Source organism: Brienomyrus brachyistius, chromosome 2 (assembly GCF_023856365.1).
Source record: "Brienomyrus brachyistius isolate T26 chromosome 2, BBRACH_0.4, whole genome shotgun sequence".
Lineage (NCBI taxonomy): Eukaryota > Metazoa > Chordata > Actinopteri > Osteoglossiformes > Mormyridae > Brienomyrus > Brienomyrus brachyistius.
The window spans coordinates 12,901,619-12,921,267 of record NC_064534.1 but is presented as its reverse complement, the minus strand read 5'-3'; the positions used below and the strand labels follow the sequence as shown (position 1 = coordinate 12,921,267).

At 46.6% G+C, this 19,649-nt stretch overlaps 1 protein-coding gene across 1 annotated transcript in view; it reads right to left on the bottom strand.

Annotated features, from left to right (window-relative positions):
- Nucleotides 1-16,588, bottom strand: part of adgra2 (adhesion G protein-coupled receptor A2) — a 45,259-nt gene extending 28,671 nt beyond the window's left edge. The window contains exon 1 of the mRNA XM_048997981.1: nt 15,534-16,588. Coding sequence (XP_048853938.1) covers nt 15,534-15,778 — 245 coding nt within the window. The 5' untranslated portion in view covers nt 15,779-16,588. The remainder of the gene's footprint in view (nt 1-15,533) is intronic.
- Nucleotides 16,589-19,649: the final 3,061 nt, after the last annotated feature.

The following is a 19,649-nucleotide window of genomic DNA, read 5'->3' as shown; positions in this document are numbered from 1 at the left end:
TCTCAAAGCCTGTTCCTCTACCTGTATTGAGTCTACAGGGTCTGTCTCAAAGCCTGTGCCTCTACCTGTACTGAGTCTACAGGGTCTGTCTCAAAGCCTGTTTCTCTGCTTTACCTGCAGAGTCTCTCAGAGACTGGTTCTCAGCTTTACCTTTACCTGTCCCTATGGGGTTTGTGTGAAGATCGGCTTCTCTGCTTTACCTGTATCCGTAACTACAGGGTCTTTCCAAAAGCCTGCTTCTCTGCGTTTCCATTACCTGTAACTACAGGGTCTTTCCAAAAGCCTGTTTCTCTGCTTTTCCTATACCTGTAACTACAGGGTCTTTCCAAAAGCCTGCTTCTCTGCTCTTCTTGTACCTGTAACTACAGGGTCTTTCCAAAAGCCTGCTTTTCTGCTTTTCCTGTACCAGTAACTACAGGGTCTTTCCAAAAGCCTGCTTCTCTGCTTTTCCTGTACCTGTAACTACTGGGTCTTTCCAAAAGCCTGCTTCTCTGCGTTTCCATTACCTTTAACTACAGGGTCTTTCCAAAAGCCTGCTTCTCTGCTCTTCTTGTACCTGTAACTACAGGGTCTTTCCAAAAGCCTGCTTCTCTGCTCTTCTTGTACCTGTAACTACAGGGTCTTTCCAAAAGCCTGCTTCTCTGCTCTTCTTGTACCTGTAACTACAGGGTCTTTCCAAAAGCCTGCTTCTCTGCTTTTCCTGTACCTGTAACTACAGGGTCTGTCTGTAAACCTACTTCTATGCTTTTTCTGTATATGTAACAACAGGGCCTTTCTGAAAGCCTGGGTCTGTCTGTAAACCTACTTCTCTGCTTCTACTGTATCTGTAACTACGGGATCTGTAAAAATCTGTTTTTCTGCTCTACCAGTATCTGTATCTACAAGGTATGTTTGCAAACCTGTTTTCTGCTTTATCTTTATCTGTAACTACATGGCCTCATACCACACAGCATTGGTTGGGTATGCATAAAACCGCAGAAGGGATATCAAACTTAAGGCAGGGATTTAAATTTAATAAGGATCATTCAGCTAGCTAAGCCCACTCCGTCTCACGTACTGCTACCAACTCCAGTAAATGACCCCAGGGCAAACCGCTACCCACAACTTGCTTAATTATTGCAAAAACAATAACAAAAGCAAGAATGGTGATAATCATAACGGCACTAATTGCAAGCGGCCCCCCATTTCCCTCCCGCGCTGGCTAACCCTACCAACATCTTTCAGCTGTCACATGTAAGGCAGTCAAAGATTAGGGCACTCTGTCACGTTTGGGGCTGGTGCGCAATAAAACAGAAAGTCTGGCGGAAATGAGGTAGGTTCGCGGGCTGACTGTTCCCGATGCTGCTATCCCAATAGCCAACACATTTATGGGCTCTGGGTTAAATGGAATAAACAACATTATTTGACTTGAGAACAAGCACATTGCCTCAGGGCCACACAGAGGGCAAAACTGCAGACACAGGACAGCAGTGCTTGGGAGATTCAAGCTAAAGGAAGCCAATCTGCCCAGTAAGGCTTTAGTAAAACACAGAGCACTCCACCATGCTCTAAAAGTTCGCTACTCCGCTCTCCCAGCAAAAAGATGGGCCGGAACACAGTGTTCCCAGTTGCCCGGCCCACAGCATGCTCAGAAAGCAGTGAGATTAAGCTGGCTATGGAAATAACGTCCCTGTGGTCATTTGAAGCAGCCTTCGATATCATACAGCCAGACCCCCCCTCGTTTTTCCATGTTATTGTGTAACATTTGACTCTATTTGTCTTTTGACACAAAAGAAGAAAATGTAGCTTCGATTTCCCTGATAAACACAAAGAATCCCTATTTCAAACAGGGAATTTCAAGAACGCCGTCCACTCAAATAACTGAGGAGCTAGAGTTTTCTTGATCTGATAAACGGGATAATCCAATTTTATGCTCAGCACGATGGACACGTACCTAGGCAACAGTAACTATGATATATATTTCAGAGTTCAACGATCAGATGCTAAGGTAAAGCCCCAGTTGGCCCACTCTATGTTGCATCGACCTTGTCAATAAGTACCACATAGCTCTAGTTTCATCTTACGTTTGCGATCAGTCTGGGACAGCAATACTTAGAAGAAAGACGATTTCAATTGCACAACGGACTGGCATCCCACCTTGTGCCAGATGCTCCCTAGGATTGGCTCCACCCCCACGAGAAAACACTGCAAAACTGATCCATTGCCTGTTCCCAGGATCCTCGAGCAGGTGTGACGTTTCATTCATGGATAACCAGGAAGGAGCTTCTGTATCAATTCAGGAGGTACAGACTGTCAGAGCTGGTATAAGTGGAATTAAGTGGAATTACTGTGAGGGTGTGATGTAGTCCAGGGCATGACCTAGCAGGAAGACTGCCTGCCATTTTCTGGTAGCTTACAGGCTAACACACACACACACACACACACATACACACACACATACACACACACACACACACACACACACATAGACACACACACACACACACACACACACATATTAGGGTTGTCACTTTTTCAGAAACCAAGTTCAAACAAAAATCAAACATCACACGATTCGTTCGAATGTATTAGAATACCTGTGACTGTCCCCCCCTCTCCCCCCCGCCAATAAATAAAATAATCATTCTTTTCAGTATTTTATTAACAGTTCGCAAAGTTCGTCGAGGAAAAGTCATATTTGTACGGAGCTCCTAAGAGGTCAAGGTGGGAAAATACTTTTTGTAATAGTTTTGTGTTCCCCAATAGTTTTGTGTTCCCCATTTCCATTGAAATTACAAATCATAGAATTAATGGAGCGTAAACGACAGAGACATGTCCTGTAAACTGTGCTTTAAGCCTTAAACTGTGGGGGACGATTCACACCATGTAACTTTCATATGCGTGTTTTTACATCTTTTTAAATTATTGCACTGCCTCCATTCACCGGTTGTGACTATAAGCAAGACAGCTGGGCTATTCAACGTGAAATGCACGCAAACATGAAAATATTAATTAAAATTCACCCGCAAAGATATCTGGAAAACCAATTGCTGATGCTTGCATACAGTCGAAAAACTGAATATAAAGCTAACTGTCACAGTTAAGGTTTAAAGCCGAACCCACTTATACCTGCCTGGTATTATCGCTTGATGAAGTATGTGGAGTGTGTGTGTGTGCACATATTACAGAGCATGTCTGTATCATTTAGGTTTATCCTTGCCATCATGTTACAGTAAATAGTACGTTTATTCCATAGACGGCAAACAACAAAACTACAACAAACTGCACTTATAGGCTAGTGACACTTCAGAAAAAGTTCATTACAGTTTGAATATGATTTTTTCACATCGAACGAATGTTCGAATATCGGTTAAAAAGTGACAGCCCAAACACACACACGTTTATATTCATATCTTTGTGGGGACCATCCATTCATTTCTATGGGCAAAATCCTAATCCCAGCAATGACGACCTTAACCCCCACCCAGCCCTAACCTTAATCATAAGTAACCAAACAAAATATAAGACTTTTGGCTATTTCAATTTTTTGATTGCATTCTCAATTTTTTTTATAAAATGATTGAAATAATAGCCCCACGGGGTAAAAATACTGTACCCGCTCTTTCTCTCTCACACACAGACACACACGTCCACACGTTCACACACATACATACACGCTCACACACCCTATGCAGCTTAATCAGTCCAGAGAAACTTGGCCATTGGTGTATTTTCACAACTGCCTTATTTCGTAACTCCAGAGCCGCTGTGGAATACTGATCCGTCACGTATGTGTCCTGGTTCAGCCATCAAGATGGGAGGGGCAGCTTCAGTCAGCCCCCATGGTGAGCCCCCCCACCCCAGCCCCCCTGCCTCCAGCTGAGAGGTGCGTCCTCTCTAAGCCCGAGAAACCGCCACTCCAAAAAGGCCCTTGTGGCTGTACTGCCCTGCGTGTGCCGCAGGCTTGCCCCCCCATTGTCCTCCTCCCCTTCAGCCAGTCTGTATACATTCATCACCAAGCTGTTGGGGGGGTCCGTGGCAATGACATCCCCCAGAACCCTCCCCCCCCCAGCCAGTACTACTTCTGTTCTACATGTTACACGACATCAAAACAGCATGGCAGGGCCTCAACTGCAATAACAAATAAAACTCACTGCCAAGGCAAATCCAAGGAGACATTATGATGCAACCCTGTTGTCCGGGGCGGGGCCCGCTACCCGTGTGTGTGGGGAGGGGGGGAGGGTCCACTCAGAGGCAAGCACTGACCCCAGGAGGCACTATGTGTGCGAATTCTGCATGCGACAGGAGTGACTCTGCTTCCAGGACACATGGTGCTCGTTAAAGAGGCTGGTGGTTCGTTAGCAGGCATGGGGGGGGGGGGGGGTCTGGAGGCGGACTCTGCTGGGTCTAGAGTGCCAGGTCCCCCTACACAGCCTTTTATTGTAATATGGCTGAGCCCAGCCACTAATGAAGCCAGACCCCCCATTTACTCTGCCAGAAGCTGCCTGCCACTGGAGTGGGAGTGCGGGTGTGTATGTGTGTGTGTGTGTGTGTATGTGTGTGTGTGTGTGTGTGTGTGTGTGTGTGTGTGTGTGAGTGTCTCTGTCAGACCCTTCCCACCTCACTGCCTGGTCAGAAAAGGACTCCCAGTTATTGTAGGATGCTTCAAGTATAACAGTCTTTCAGCCAGTGGCATTCTGCTCTGTATGATTCTTTCAGCCAATGGCATGCTGCTCCTGTATGATTTTTTTCAGCCAATGGCATGCTGCTCCTGGATGATTTTTTTCAGCCAATGGCATGCTGCTCCTGTATGATTCTTTCAGCCAATTGCATGCTGCTCCTGTATGATTCTTTCAGCCAATGGCATGCTGCTCCTGTATGATTCTTTCAGCCAATGGCATGCTGCTCCTGTATGATTTTCTTCAGCCAATGGCATGCTGCTCCTCTATAATTCTTCCAGCCAATGGTGTGCTGCTACTGTATGGCTTTGGGATGGGTCCCCTTTGACAGGATACTGTCCTCTTCTTGAGCCCCTGAAGCACAGAGTGCCAACCAGCAGCACAGAGTTTACAGCCCCCCCGGAATGAGGGGGCATAGTTAACCCGAGACGGGCTACATTATGTATGTGAGATTGACCATGTTGCCCTGGCAGGGTTTCGCTCTAATTTCCCGTCATGGTGAAGAAGTATCTGTGTAATCGCACATGAAATGCTAATATTTGGGAGCGGGGTCAAAGATGAGGGTCGTTTGTCCCAGCAATCCAAGGGGGGGAGGCAGGTTACATGCGTGAGTTAGCGCGGCTGTGACCACACGGAGAAATCAGTCGCGGGACTGAATCACATGCAAAACCGCACATCCAAAGCAGAGGCACCTATATCTGCAGGGCAGGACCGACTGCGATAAGGAGAGTCAGAATCTACAGGATGTACCATCTCCTGAGAATGGCGTCTCACAGCTCGCCATGTACGTCTCTCCATCTGCCTAAATGATTTTCAGTCTGGCTGTGTGGTTTCTTCACGGGACATCTGGCACTCTGGCAGCTGGGGCTTTTTCCGGAAGAGGTGAACTACAGTGTTGGACCATCACTGGCAGGACTGAGAAGATTCCAGGACGGAGAAGGCAAGCCCAACTCCTGTGTGTTAGAGGACGCGTGTTTATTATGAAGTGCGCTGGTGCATTGTGTGTTGGTGAAAGGAGAAGAGAGGGTGGGCGTGTCTGTGCGTATGTGTGTGTGTGTGTGTGTGTGTGGGGGGGGTCATATATCTTACATTGTGGGCCACCAAATGTCTCCACAATGTGATAAAAACTTACTATTTTGACCTTGTGGGGACATTTTTCAGATCCCCACAAAGATCTGTGAATGCAATCAAAAAACTAAAAATGCCAAAAGTCTTATATTTCATTTGGTTACTTATGGTTAAGGTTTCGGTTGGGTAGGGGTCGTCATTGCTGGGATTAGGATTTTGCCCATAGAAATGAATGGATGGTCCCCACAAAGACATGAATGCGAATATGTGTGTGAGTGTGTGTGTGTGTGAGTGTGTGTGTGTGCATAAGCAAGACCTTCAATGCCAAGAAAAATATAACAGTAAGAAAGGATTCCTCAGCTCCTCCTAGATCTAAAATTAAAATATGGGTTTCATAAAGGGCCTCTAATTAGAGGAGGGAGGCCAGAATCCTATATTGGGAGCAGCGGACACGCAAACCCTAACCCCACACACACACACACACACACACACACACACACACACACAGGCGAGTGACACACACACACACACACACACACACACACACACACACACACACACACACACACACACACACACACACACAGGCGAGTGACACACACATTTCACTCACCCTTGTGTTTGTGCGTAGAGATAACCAGTCTGTCCATAGAGTAATCCCCCAACCCTCAAAACCACCCCCAACCCCATAATCAGAAATGAGAAGGCGGGGCAATGCAGACACTCTATGGGGTGACCACACCCCTGAAGAGCTCACACATGCTCCCCATTCCGGATACCATGAGCCCCACCCGTGCATGAGAGCAGGTGAGTAATACCGCGGTGTGAGTAATAATACTCCCACTGTGACCCCTCTTCAGCTCATACACGCTGAGCATTGCAAAGACATGTAGATGAAGTTGCCTTGTCAAATAGAACAGCCCTTTTAAATCACTCAGCGCTCTTCTGAGGGTTTTAATGAGGCAATTTGGGCCAAACAGGCCTTTCAAACAATTATAATGGGAGACCAGCCAAAACAGCACAGTGCCATTGCTCTGCCTTATAACCCAGCAGAGTGTTTTCTGATGCCAGGCAAAGGCTGCTGGGAGTTCGAATTGCTTGGTTTTGCAGTGAGGAGTCCGAATGTACACTGACCCAAGTAACCGGACCACGTCAAACTGGCACGACGCGGCGGCAAGAAGCTGCCGGCGGGTGCGATCAAAAGAACGATGCAATCTACACATGTCGACGTGCCGAGGGAAGCAGGAGCCAAGAGCTGGACAAAAGGCTGCTGTATCCCAAATTAAGTCCGCTTTCAGAGAATTTCACAACAAGCCTTTTTCCTGAGAAGGTTTATTAATGCTGCTCACATACAATGAAACTGCAAGCAATGAAAGTGAATTGCAGTGATTGAGTTTATAGAGAGACTATTGTAAATATACTTTGCAAATGTGAAATATTTATCCAAAGTATTGGAATACAGGACTATGTTTCATGAAACATTATCTGTAGAGCCTAGACCATCAATCCAGTGGCCCCTAAGATAACATGGGCTGCGAAAAACAACACACACAGCATCCCTCTCATACACAATCACACACAGCACCCATCACTAACACAGTCACACACAGCATCCCTCTCATACACAGTCACACACAGCACTTCTCTGACACAGTTACACACAGCACCCCTCACTGACACAGTCACACGAAGCATCCCTCTGTCAAAGTCACATGCAGTATCACCCTCTAACACAGTCACACACGGCACCTCTTAGACACAGTAACACACAACACCCCTCACTTATACAGTCATTCACAGCATCTCCCTCTGACACAGTCAAACACAGCATCCCTATCAGATAGTCACACACAGCATCCCTCTAACAGTCACACACAGCATTCCGTGACACAATCACAGGTAGCATCCTTCACTTAAACAATCACATTTAGCATCCCTGTGACACAGTCACACACATCATCTCAGTTACACACAGCATCCCTCTCTGACACAGTCACACACATCATCTCCCTCTGACACAGTCACACACATCATCTCCCTCTGACACAGTTACACACAGCATCCCTCTCTGACACAGTCACACAGCATCCCCCTCCAACACAAAGCATTCCTCTATGTCACAGTAACACACAGCATTCTCCTATGTCACAGTTACACACAGCATTCTCCTATGTCACAGTTACACACAGCATCCCTCTCTGATACAGTTACACACATCATCTCCCGCTGACACAGTTACACACAGCATCCCTCTAACAGTCACACACATCATCTCCCGTTGACACAGTTACACACAGCATCCCTCTCTGACACAGTCACACAGCATCCCCGTCCAACACAAAGCAATCCTCTATTTCACAGTAACGCACAGCATTCTCCTATGTCACAGTCACACACACCACTCCTCTCCGACACAGTCACAGACAGCATCACTCACCAACAGTCACATACAGCACCCCTTACTGACACAGTGACACACAGCACCCCTCACTGACATACACACACACAGCATCCCTGTGAAGCCACACGCAGAATCACCCTCTGACATAGTCACACACAACATCCCTCTTCGACACAGTCATGCACAGTATCCCTCTCTGACACAGTCGCACACAGCATCTCCCTCTGACACAGTCGCACACAGCACCCCTCTCTGACTTAGTCACATGTAGCACCCCTCTCTGACTAGTCACACACAGTATCCTTCTCTGACAGTCACACATGTTGACACAGTGACACACAGCAGCTCCCTTGCACTCCCACCCACCGCGTATTCTCTGCTCTCACAATCACACACGGTGCTGCTCACACAGTCGCACGGCCTTAACCACAGGCATCCAAGCCACACAAACTGGCCCCTTTATCTGTGCTCTTGTGCTCAAGTCTGTCCCCAGGCAGGAACTCTGGAAAACATTTATGCGGTCAAGCGGGGGGGGGGGGGGGGGGGGTGTTGGGGGGGGGTTGAGGATAGGAAGGGGGGGGGGTGGGTAGTTAGGTACGCCTCAGAACGGGTGAGGTAGAAAGCGAGTTATACAGTTTTGGACCCGGATAAGAAGAGTAGAGTTGAAAGGAATGACTACAACAACAAAATAACACTCACGAGTGTAACGTTGCTATGCAGTATTCCCCAAACCATTTAAAACAATAATATCTGAGAACAGTCAGCACACAGAGAAATCGTAAGTTAGTAGGATAAGGGAAAATCGCAAAGACAAACACGAGGCAATGGGTGACAGTCCAGCATTACCATGTAACGTATCTAGAGGCTGGCCTCGGTCCTTGGCCCTCAACACAAGGGGCGGGGGGTCAGAGGTCGTGTGGCACCGGCAGGTGCTGTAACTCCAGCCTGCGCTCGCAGTGTCAGATCTCTGTTTATTTAACTTTTTTTTCCTGCCGGTCAGACTCCGGGCCAACACAACCACACACACACACACACACACACACACACACACACACACACACACACACACACACACACACAGATAGGTCCCTTCCCCCCATCTTCTCAATTTTCCCCCCAGTTAAAAAAATAAAATCCCTCGGCCGCTGACAGCCTGTTTCTGGAATTCTCCCTGCATTCCCAGCCCAGTGGCCCCAACTCTGAGATTGGGCTCCGTGAAGCTTCACAGGTCACGGCTCGTTTGGACCTGACATGCCGGGCCTTCCCAGGATGGGGGGGGGGGGGGGGATAAGGGAGGTGGGGGTCCACAGTGGGCTTACGTCCTTCTACATAATTACACAGGCAACACACATGAAACAGCTAACATGGGGATCAAGCCTCGGATACACAACATAAATCTTAACGGCAGTTACATTATAGATATATTCTGAGAAAGCAGTGAAGTGCGAGCGCACACACACACACACACACACACACACACACACACACACACACGGCCACTTGGCCCATGGAACGCAGTGGCAGTATGAGGCAGCAGAGCTTCTGAGGGATTTATAGGAGGTGCAAATCCTCGTACCCTGGCAACAGCCCACCTGGAACCAGCAATCAGCTCAGGATCCCCTGCCGAGCGACGTCAACGCAGGTTGCATGTGTGGCCCGACGCGTTTAACGGAAACCAAACACTGTTCACAGCCCTACGTCGTGCTACAAAGTTACCGTCTGCAAAATTTTCACCTCATCAGTTCCCTTCCTGACTCAAGTAAGAGAGTGAATAATATGGACAGAAAATGTGAAAAATACCCACTTTTACAAATATATACTCCACTCTTCTGAGTATATAAGATGGTCAGGCTTTCCACTTTGGGAATAAGTGGTTTCTGGGATATTACGTTGGTTAGCCGCTGCAATGGACTAAGCAATGATTTTTTTTCAGGAGATAAATATGCATGAACAGAATGAATTAACCAGAAAAGTATCTGTCTGTAACTAGATAAAAAAAAACAAAATAAAGTTACTGCGGAAGTAAAGTTGGATTTTCTTCTCAGAAGGGAGTGGCAGGATTTAGCTTTGCTGTTTTTGAAATTGTGAAAGTGACCTGTAGCTGGGGGGCGCTGCAGAGGTAGGGTGCGGTCATTTTGTGTGTGTGCTTGTGTTGGGGGAGGACGGGGGAGTTAGTGCCACACAATTCAGCACCCTGGCTTACGAGGCGGCCTCCCCAACCAAGACCTCCCAGAGTCTCGCAAACGCCAAATCAGAGTACCACACTGCAGAGCATCATAACACCACAATAAACACAGCGAGTATGAACACACACACACACACGCACACACACACACGCCCATAAACACAAGCACTGCCACACGACCAGTCACATCCGCGGTACATATTCCTCCACCGGACAGTGACATGTGTTGTCACCTCCGAAGTGCACACACACACACACACACACAACCTCAAAAGATATAGACAGTAATAATCAGCAAACATCCTGCGTAGATGTTCTGCATGGAGTACATTTGGAATCAGTCTGGGGCTACAGGAAAGCAAAACTCAATTCACTGATTTAAAGGCGCACACATTCCCCCCCACTAGTGCCTCCGGATCCCCCAGCGGAGCACGAAGCCCCAGCGGTGAGACCCTGTGGAGACCCTCCGCCAGTCCGGGCCCTGCGGACGCGCTGCCAAGCCACCAGCCGCTGCCTCTCCCTCTCAGAGGGATCCTGTGCCTTCACAGCCCCATGTAATTAGCCTTAAATACAGAGCAGCACAGGCCCACATCTGGAAGAAGTTAAGATATCGCAGTTTCCTACCAAGACGGCTAAATATTTAGGTTGAGAGTTACTGCGCGTGGATGAACTCGTGATGGGGGGGGGGGGGGGGGGGGGTGGGCAGAAACGAGGGGAAAGTGAGGCAGGGATGAGGGAAAATGGCAGGATGGCGAATGGATGACGGCAAAGGCCAGAGATAGTAGGAACCGTCTGGCCTTCGAACACTAATCCAGGTATTAAGAGTCCTAAAGGCTGTGGACGTACGGGAGACCCCCGAGTAATTGATGGCTTTTCGGAAAGTGATCCGGACGGTTTCACTGTACGGTCACGCCTGGCAAAACGCCTACCCACAGCGTCAGACCCACCTATGGTATATAACCCACTGAAGTGGGTTCACCATGGAGGTGCAAGGTTTTGGCATCGTCCCTCCATACTCTATAGAAACAACAAACAAATGACGATAGCTATTAATGGACACACCCCCACCAGCATTTCCCATGGGCTAAAAGGCCTCAGCTGGAATGTTACGGGCGCCAGCTGTTGTGCATTACATGGGTGAACAGCCCCCTGTGCCTCTAGGGCAATAGACCCTATAGTGCCCTACGCCTCTAGATCTATGGACCCTAGCCCCCTAGGCTCTTTAGAATCTACGCTCATGAATCCTAGCCCCTAAACCCCTAAATCTCTAGGTCTATGGACCTTAGCACCCTAAGCCACTAGGGTAATGGACCCTAGCCCACTAAGTCTCTATGCCAGAGGTGGCCAGTCTTATGCGCAAAAGGCTGGTGTGTATGCGGGTTTTCGCTGCAACTCCCTAATTAGATTACTAATTAGAGGACTGATTGGCTGAAGAGTCCTGACGCCTGGATTTTAACAGCTGACCTATAGGTTACCCCCAAAAACCTGCATACACACCAGCCCTTTGCAGATAAGATTGGACAACCCTGCTCTAGGCCTATGGAATCTAAATCCCTAGGCATCTAGGCCCATGAACCCTAGCCCCTAGGCCCTTAAACCTATAGATCTACGGATGCTAGTTCCTAAGCCTTGGTGTCTCCAGCCCCATGGACCCTAGCCCTTAGCCCCCTAAACCTCTAGGTTTATGGACGCTAGAATCTAGTCCCCTAAACCTTCAGCCCCATGGACCCTAGCCCTTAGCCCCCTAAACCTCTAGGTTTATGGACACTAGAATCTAGTCCCCTAAACCTTCAGCCCCATGGACCCTAGCCCTTAGCCCCCTAAACCTCTAGGTCTATGGACCATAGCCCCCTACATCACCAAGACTCTATGCTCATGGACCCTAGCCCCCTTAGCAACGAGGACCCTAGCCTCTTAGGCCGCAGCCCGCAGGCTCACACATGTCAAGCCCCTACAAACACATGGCCATAAACCCTTCCCAGTCAGGCCCCTAACCTCCTGCCAAGATTACCAGTGCACCAAGATGACATTCCATAAATTCAGATAAAGACAAAAAAGGGGTGAGATAGGACTGTGCGAATTGGGAGGGGAGTAGCTTAAGGCACAAGTGCATGCTGAGAGCTATGGCTGCTATCTCCATACATAAGGCGGAGAACCAGAAGCTGGGAGCTAAGAAAAAAAAAAAAAGCCCAATGACCCAGCTAACAGTTGCCATCTTTGTTTTCATGGAACCCTATGGGGACACTTAAAGACTCCGTGGTTCTCTTTGCATAAAACACAGACAGCTTTTCCTGCTCCTGGTGTGGTGCTTCCTGACCGAACTTCACAGCTTCATTTTAAATATATGCAGGAAAGCAATTAAACTGGATTAATAGGTACTGGGCTGTACAATTAACTGCAAACACTTGCAGCTCTAGCATCCTAATTCTTGTTTTCTCTTTCTCTTTGTCTCTCCCTCTCTTCCTCTCTTGTTTTCATAAATGTGTTCAACACATGTTTATCTGGCCTTTAAGAAGGGGAAACAAAGCCCTGTGTATGGCCCACTGGCCAACTCCAGCTCCTTTGGCCATAAATTCACTATCTGTTCATCCTTCGCATGCACTGTAGGCTCCACAAGGGCCTTACTGCATCCATATGGGACCTGCCGAAGAGGAGCATTGAAGAAGAGGAGCATTGAAGAAGACGAGCGGTGACCATGGTAAGTTTGACGAGAGCTAAGGTTAGAGTTTCCCGTTGTGTAAATCAGTCAAAAAGTAACTCCTAAAATTAAGAATGAGCTAAAACAAGCCTGACTATTTGGTGAAGCACATTGTAGCAGTTTGTAATGTTTACATTAGGAATCATCAATCAATGCTCAAGAATCCTGGGCTAAGCACTAAGCCCAGACCCAGCAGCGATCTCTCTATCCTATTCTTTAATATTTTAACCCTTCGGTTTTATTGAAATATAGCTAGAAAGTTACCAGGCGGGATAAAAGCACGTAAATGGTAAATGGAGAGCAAACGGTCCCCGTCAGAACAGCTCGGATTTCCTCGCGCGAGCATCGGCAGAGTAAGAAAGGGAAAGCGCTGTAGGAGGAAGCATTTACGATGATGGTGCAGCAGCCCGGGGAACAGAAGGCGATTGTGAGCTGTCTGCTGGGATCGCTGGGACGTTATGGCATTAAAGGGGAGGGAAGCCAAGCCGCCATTAAAGCGAGAGACGGCGCATAAAAAAGAAGCAGAAATGTGTTTCTGTTTATCCTGGTTTAGCGGGGCCAAGTCAGCTGGAGACGAGTGGGCGGGAGGGCGGCGGGAGCTGAGGGGGGTGGGGGCTGGGGGGGGGGGGCAGAGCCTGCGTGTTTCCTCCAGTCAGACTCAGGATTTATAGCGACAGAAATGTGACAGAGCGGGAGACGAGATCGTCTCACTAGGGTCCAATGTGAGGCGCCACCAGCAAGGTGACGATGGGGCCTGAGGCATTGAGGCTCCTCCAGCATTACTGAAAGGACACTAATCATATGCCAGGTAACTTGGTTACTTTTCAGGGCTGGGTCGGTCACCTGGCATCCGTGGACATTTTCATAGGACCCCCCCCCCCCACACACGCACACACACACCCCTTGGCAAAATTTAAGGGTCAAATTTTAATCCCAGTCTAGCCCATAGCCCCGTCTATTTCAGAAGATCCGTGGACATTTTCATAGGACCCCCCCCCCCCACACACACACACACACACACAGACCCCTTGGCAAAACTTACAGTGCAGCCGCTGCGATGGGCCACAAAGTCCAGGGTCAAATCTTAATCCCAGTCTAGCCCAAAGCCCACTATATTGTCCAAATACATATCTAATCATTTACATGAGTGCAACACTAGTGATTTATTTTGAATGACCTGGAAGCCAATGTGTTGCAATAAGAGGAAGCCAATATATACTTCGGAGATAGAAGAACTGGATTATCTAAAATGAAGAAGCTGGCTGAGGAGACGTCCTCCGAGACTACAGATTACTACACTCTTCAGTTCGAAGGTCTTGACCACTGCAAAGGGCAAAGCTGATCACTGAACGCCATTGACTGTGTCAATCACAATACTGATCCCGTTCTCCATATCATGATGAGTTGTAGCTTTTCTCTTCACCAGAAGTAAATTATGATTATCATATTTGGTGTAGGGGGGCGGCATGGTGGTGCAGTGGTTAGCACTGTTGCCTCACACCTCTGGGACCCGGGTTCGAGTCTCCGCCTGGGTCACATGTGTGTGGAGTTTGCATGTTCTCCCCATGTCGTCGTGGGGTTTCCTCTGGGTACTCCGGTTTCCCCCCACAGTCCAAAAACATGCTGAGGCTAATTGGAGTTACTAAATTGCCCGTAGGTGTGCGTGTGTGAGTGACTGGTGTGGTGTGTCAGTGTGCCCTGCGATGGGCTGGCCCCCCATCCTGGGTTGTTCCCTGCCTTGTGCCCATTGCTTCCGGGATAGGCTCCGGACCCCCCGCAACCCAGTAGGATAAGCGGTTTGGAAAATGGATGGATGGATGGATATTTGGTGTAGGTTTGGTGCAAAGGAACCAGAAATGTCATGAATAAAACATCAAAAATTGATATTCTTTCTATGCACTTCTCAAAACACCTAGCAGGATTTCATTGTAAGTCCTTGTTTGTTTAACCTGTAAAGCAGTCATTTAGGGAAATTACCCTGCATACCGTGGGACTCTATTACAGCATGTCTACCATATTCTACCATGACCAATACAGCTGCGTTCAGTTACCCTGTGAGGGAAGCCCAAATTCACTCCTAATAAGGCCTCCCCACTACCTCCCCCTTAAAATCTCTCTCATATCAGTGTGCATTTAATCTTTTATGTGAGTGTGTGCGTGTTCGTCTAGCTCAGCACATTTTCAATGACAGCCCCCCCCCCCCCCTTCCTCCCTTTTTGAAGAAAGGATGAAGAGAAACATGGAATCATCCCTTTGGCCTGACCTTGAGGGGGGCTGACAGTTTTTATCACTGTAAAGTATTGCACTGTAAGTCATACTTTCTGACTTAGCAATACACCTAAAAGCTTTTAAGCGTTCAGTACTAATAATTTTATTTTCAAGTTCCGCGAAGCTACCGCCGAAACAGCAATGATGTAATCATGCAAATAATGCGCATAAAAACACAATTAACAATGTTAATCTCACATAAAATTCCAAATTCTATTAATAAAGTAATCTTGAGAGTGAAACCAGCTGACTTACAAAGTAACGGTGCGATCCGGGAGGAGGCTGACTTGCGGAGTTTCGGACAGTTCCTCGCCACTACAGCTCACTCGTTTCCGCACAGCCGGCGTTCCATGAGCCTTGGATCGCTCGTCTGTACAGCTGCAGCCGCTAATGATGAGCCTGGGGCAGGCATGGGCGAGCTTTGCCTCGAAGGCGGTCCAACAGACCAGCAGCAGCAAGACGCGACCCCAAAACGGGACGCCAACGCCGGGCAACCGCATTGTCCCCGTTAATCTCACCTCCGCCGTTCTCCGGTCAGCCCATACCGACGGCGCGAGGCTCTCCTGGGCGGAAAGAAGCTGCAACGTGAACCACGGTCTGCTAAGTTAAAGCTGGACTTTAAATTGTTCTGGAAAATAACAATGGCAAAAGACGATGTGTCCTGCAAAGCTCTTATTCCATGGGTTTTAAAAGTCGGATAGCAGTCAAAATGAAATGTTGGTAATGTGAAGAATATCCCAAGTGAATGACTGGCCCCAAATTCTTGAAAAACGCTTAAGTCATATTAAAAGAAGGTGGTCCGTTTTAAGTTTCAGTTGAAGCAATTTAACGGTTTAATATAAAAACTGGATGGAAAATTCTTCCTTCAAATTAAGGCATTTTTCTGTCATTTCTAAACGTGCGCAAATATTTATCTTCAGTGACTAATAAATCGACACCGGTATACGCCAAAAACAGGAAAAAACACAGTAAAGCCAAGCAACATAAACATATATTTACTTATTTGTAGTAATTTCTTGGCTTTTCACTGGAGCCCAAAAAAATACAATTAATTGAAAGAGCGCACGCCTACAAAATGTACACGTTCAATTCTTAACACCGGGATCTGACAAGACGCTGCCTTTTCCTCGTAAGATGCAACAAGCTTGAGCGTTGCTAGTCCGCCGTGCCCAGTAGCTGGATCCCGGTGCTCATTTAAAATAAATCCTGGGAGTAACTGCGTGTGTGAATAACGGTGGTGCGAGTCCGGGTCGCCCGTAATTCCTAACATCTAGCGGTTTCTGCCTGCCACTCTGTCACACTCAACTCCAGTTACTGGGCGCGCTGCGCGCATCCCTCCCTAAGCGCTCACAGGGTCCTAGCGCCGACGACCGACGAACCGAAACAAAAGCCTACTTGACTTTCGTAACAGATCTTCATAAATAGAGATGTTTTCAAAACGAGATATTGGATAACCAACGATGTTTTCCTGTTGCTTTTGAATTATTAAAAGGAAAGTAATTCTTTATGAATCGATTCCCCAATCACAGGTGTGCGAAAAAAGACGAGGATTAACGGTTATCACAAAAATTATATTAATAATCGATTTTCGCCATTTACACGCAGTTACATACGCTTAAGTCATATTAAAAGCATTAACAACATTAATGAACATGTACTTAGTATACATATTTGTGTGTGCGTGTGTGTGTTTATATATGTATGTACTTGATCTTTTAGGTATGCTAAATCAATACAGGGTGTACAGAATGAACTGGGATTGCTGTTGGCAGAGATAAGTAATGGAAGCTGTTCTGAGAGATTGCATTATATTTTGCGGTTGTTTTGCTTCTTTTTAAAAATATTAATCGGACTGCCTGGTATTTCAAAATACAATACAAACTAGCCTACAAGGAAAAGTGGTGCGAAGTTTAATATTGTGGGCCTGTTGAAATAATGTTGACCTTGAAAGAATATTTATTATGAATAGTTAATAAACGCAACATTATCAGCTCCTTGACATTACGATGACCGGAATAACTTCTCAAGGATACTTACCGAAACAGTGAATTTTAACAAGAACAAACAATACCGCCGCTTCGGCAGGAACACGCTTTGCAATGACTGGAAAGAGAGCCGTAATTACAATATACAGTCATTTTTTTGTATTACAACGGTGGAGAATTTTCCAGAAAAATTATTTCTGTGAGTTGTAATGCATCACCATAGACGCCTGAGTTCGGCTATTGGTCTTTGTGATGACATGCGAGCTATACGACCAAGATAAATAAAGGCCTAGCTGAACATTCAAGAGAAGAGTAAGAAATTACGCTGCTAAGCTACACTGCTTAAATATACATTATGGAGCTACTTTGAAGTTGAGCTTTGTTTTCTTGTCGAATTTGCCGGCGCTAGGACCCGTTTGTCGTCTCCAGTTAATTTCGATGCAGGCAAGGTCTTCGCGTGCGACCAGGCTATCGAAAACTGGGAAAAACTTTTTTTGACTTCGCTGATGTAGTGCACACAGGGCTAGGGAGCGAGGAGGAAATGGAGAACTAAAGATGAACTAAAGAAATTAACATGTCTCATGGAGAGTAAACATCATCCCCCGGATATTTTGGAATGTTTATATATAGATAGCAGAAAAAACGCCAACAATATTTAGTTCCTTCTGTAATGCCATGTCTATCGATATGCATCTAAATATTGCGTAGCCTACATAACACATAAATACACATATAAATAATATTCTGCAAAAAATGTCAATGAAGTGTGGGTTTGGAGGAGCGACGTGTTCGAAGTTAATTGCTTTGGACCTAATAATTTAACCTGAGAATATAATCAAATGAAGAAGCAAATGTCGTATGTTCTCCAAAAAGTTATTGATATTTGGGATGGCTTGAATAACAATGCTACAGTTAATTAAATTTAATAAACTTCATCACCAGCTCATTTAATTCATTTAATCAATATGCCAAATATGGTGTGTGTTTATATGTAGAGTGTGTGTCTTTATTTTATATATATATATATATATATATATATATATATATATATATATATATATATATATATATATATATATACATACATACACACACACACACACACATGTTCCGTACATGCGCCCAGTAGACTTGCCAATGCAGCTGCCTGCCACACCTGGGTTGCCCCGTCGTGATAGCAGGCGAGCGACAGCGAATTAACCTTCCCGCTGCTACGCCAATTGCCTGGAATCTGGAAGAATTTAACGCGGCACATCGGCCGAGTACCGCATGGGGTTCACGGACATGCGCCGGATGGCTCCTTGCCCATTGACGGAATTTACAGACGCGCAAGCCGTCCGTTCATACATGCTTTGTCTGCTTAAATTACAATTTATTGTTGATCGAGGTTTTTCTTTTTGCCTTTATTTTATCAGGAAAATCCCATCGAGATTATAAGATCTTCTTTGCGAGGGAGACTTAGCCAACAATGCTTTCAGAGATAAGAAGTGACTTTGTTGACCCAGATTGTAGCATTTTACGACGTGAGAAAAAGCACCAGTAGTTTCCACATTATTTTAAAAACGTTGACATAAATATATTTTAGAGCAAGACAATATAACGATATTATATTAATATCGATAAAATAACGATGTCATATAACGATACAGCACCTTGTTGAGCACAGACTGATGTAAACCCAAGTTGACAAAGTGTGTTTACCCTAGACCAGTGCTTCCCAATCCGGTCTTTGGGGACCCAGATATTCCATCTTTTTGCTTCCTCCCAGGGCAGGGATCTGAGGGAGCAAAAATGTGGGGAGTAGTTATGGTTCCCGGAGGACCGAATTGGAAAACGCTGCTCTAGACAGATTTCCTTCCAGTGATGTAGACTCTTAATAAGGTAAGAAATTACCAAGATCAAAGCAGCCTGCCTGGCTGGAGAAACTGTGGATGCAACACCTGAGCCTAAGAATGACTGAACACAAAGGTTTATGACGCAGACCCGCTCCCAATTGCTTCTCTCAGTGCTTATATAAAAGTGCCTGGACCTCATGTCAACACTTTGCTTGCACACGAGAGAAACCGGCTTCCCCAAATTTACCAGCCCTTGGCCATCTCCATCTTTCACTTCAGACGTCAAAGCCAATGCAGCAGGACTTACTTGAGCCCCATACGGAGTCAGACTATCTTTCCGTCTCTTTCTTCTGCCACATTTGTTCTTCGTCACCACCCTTAGGGGCAGTGGTAGGCATTTAACCCCAACTAACTCCTTCTGCAGGGTCAAACAAGCTACAATGATTGCTATTAATCATGTTCCTAAAAATGTACCCGTCCACTATGTCAGCATCAGCTAAACCCTCAGCTCTCACACGCAGATCATCAATGTAGGATATTCTGTGAGATCC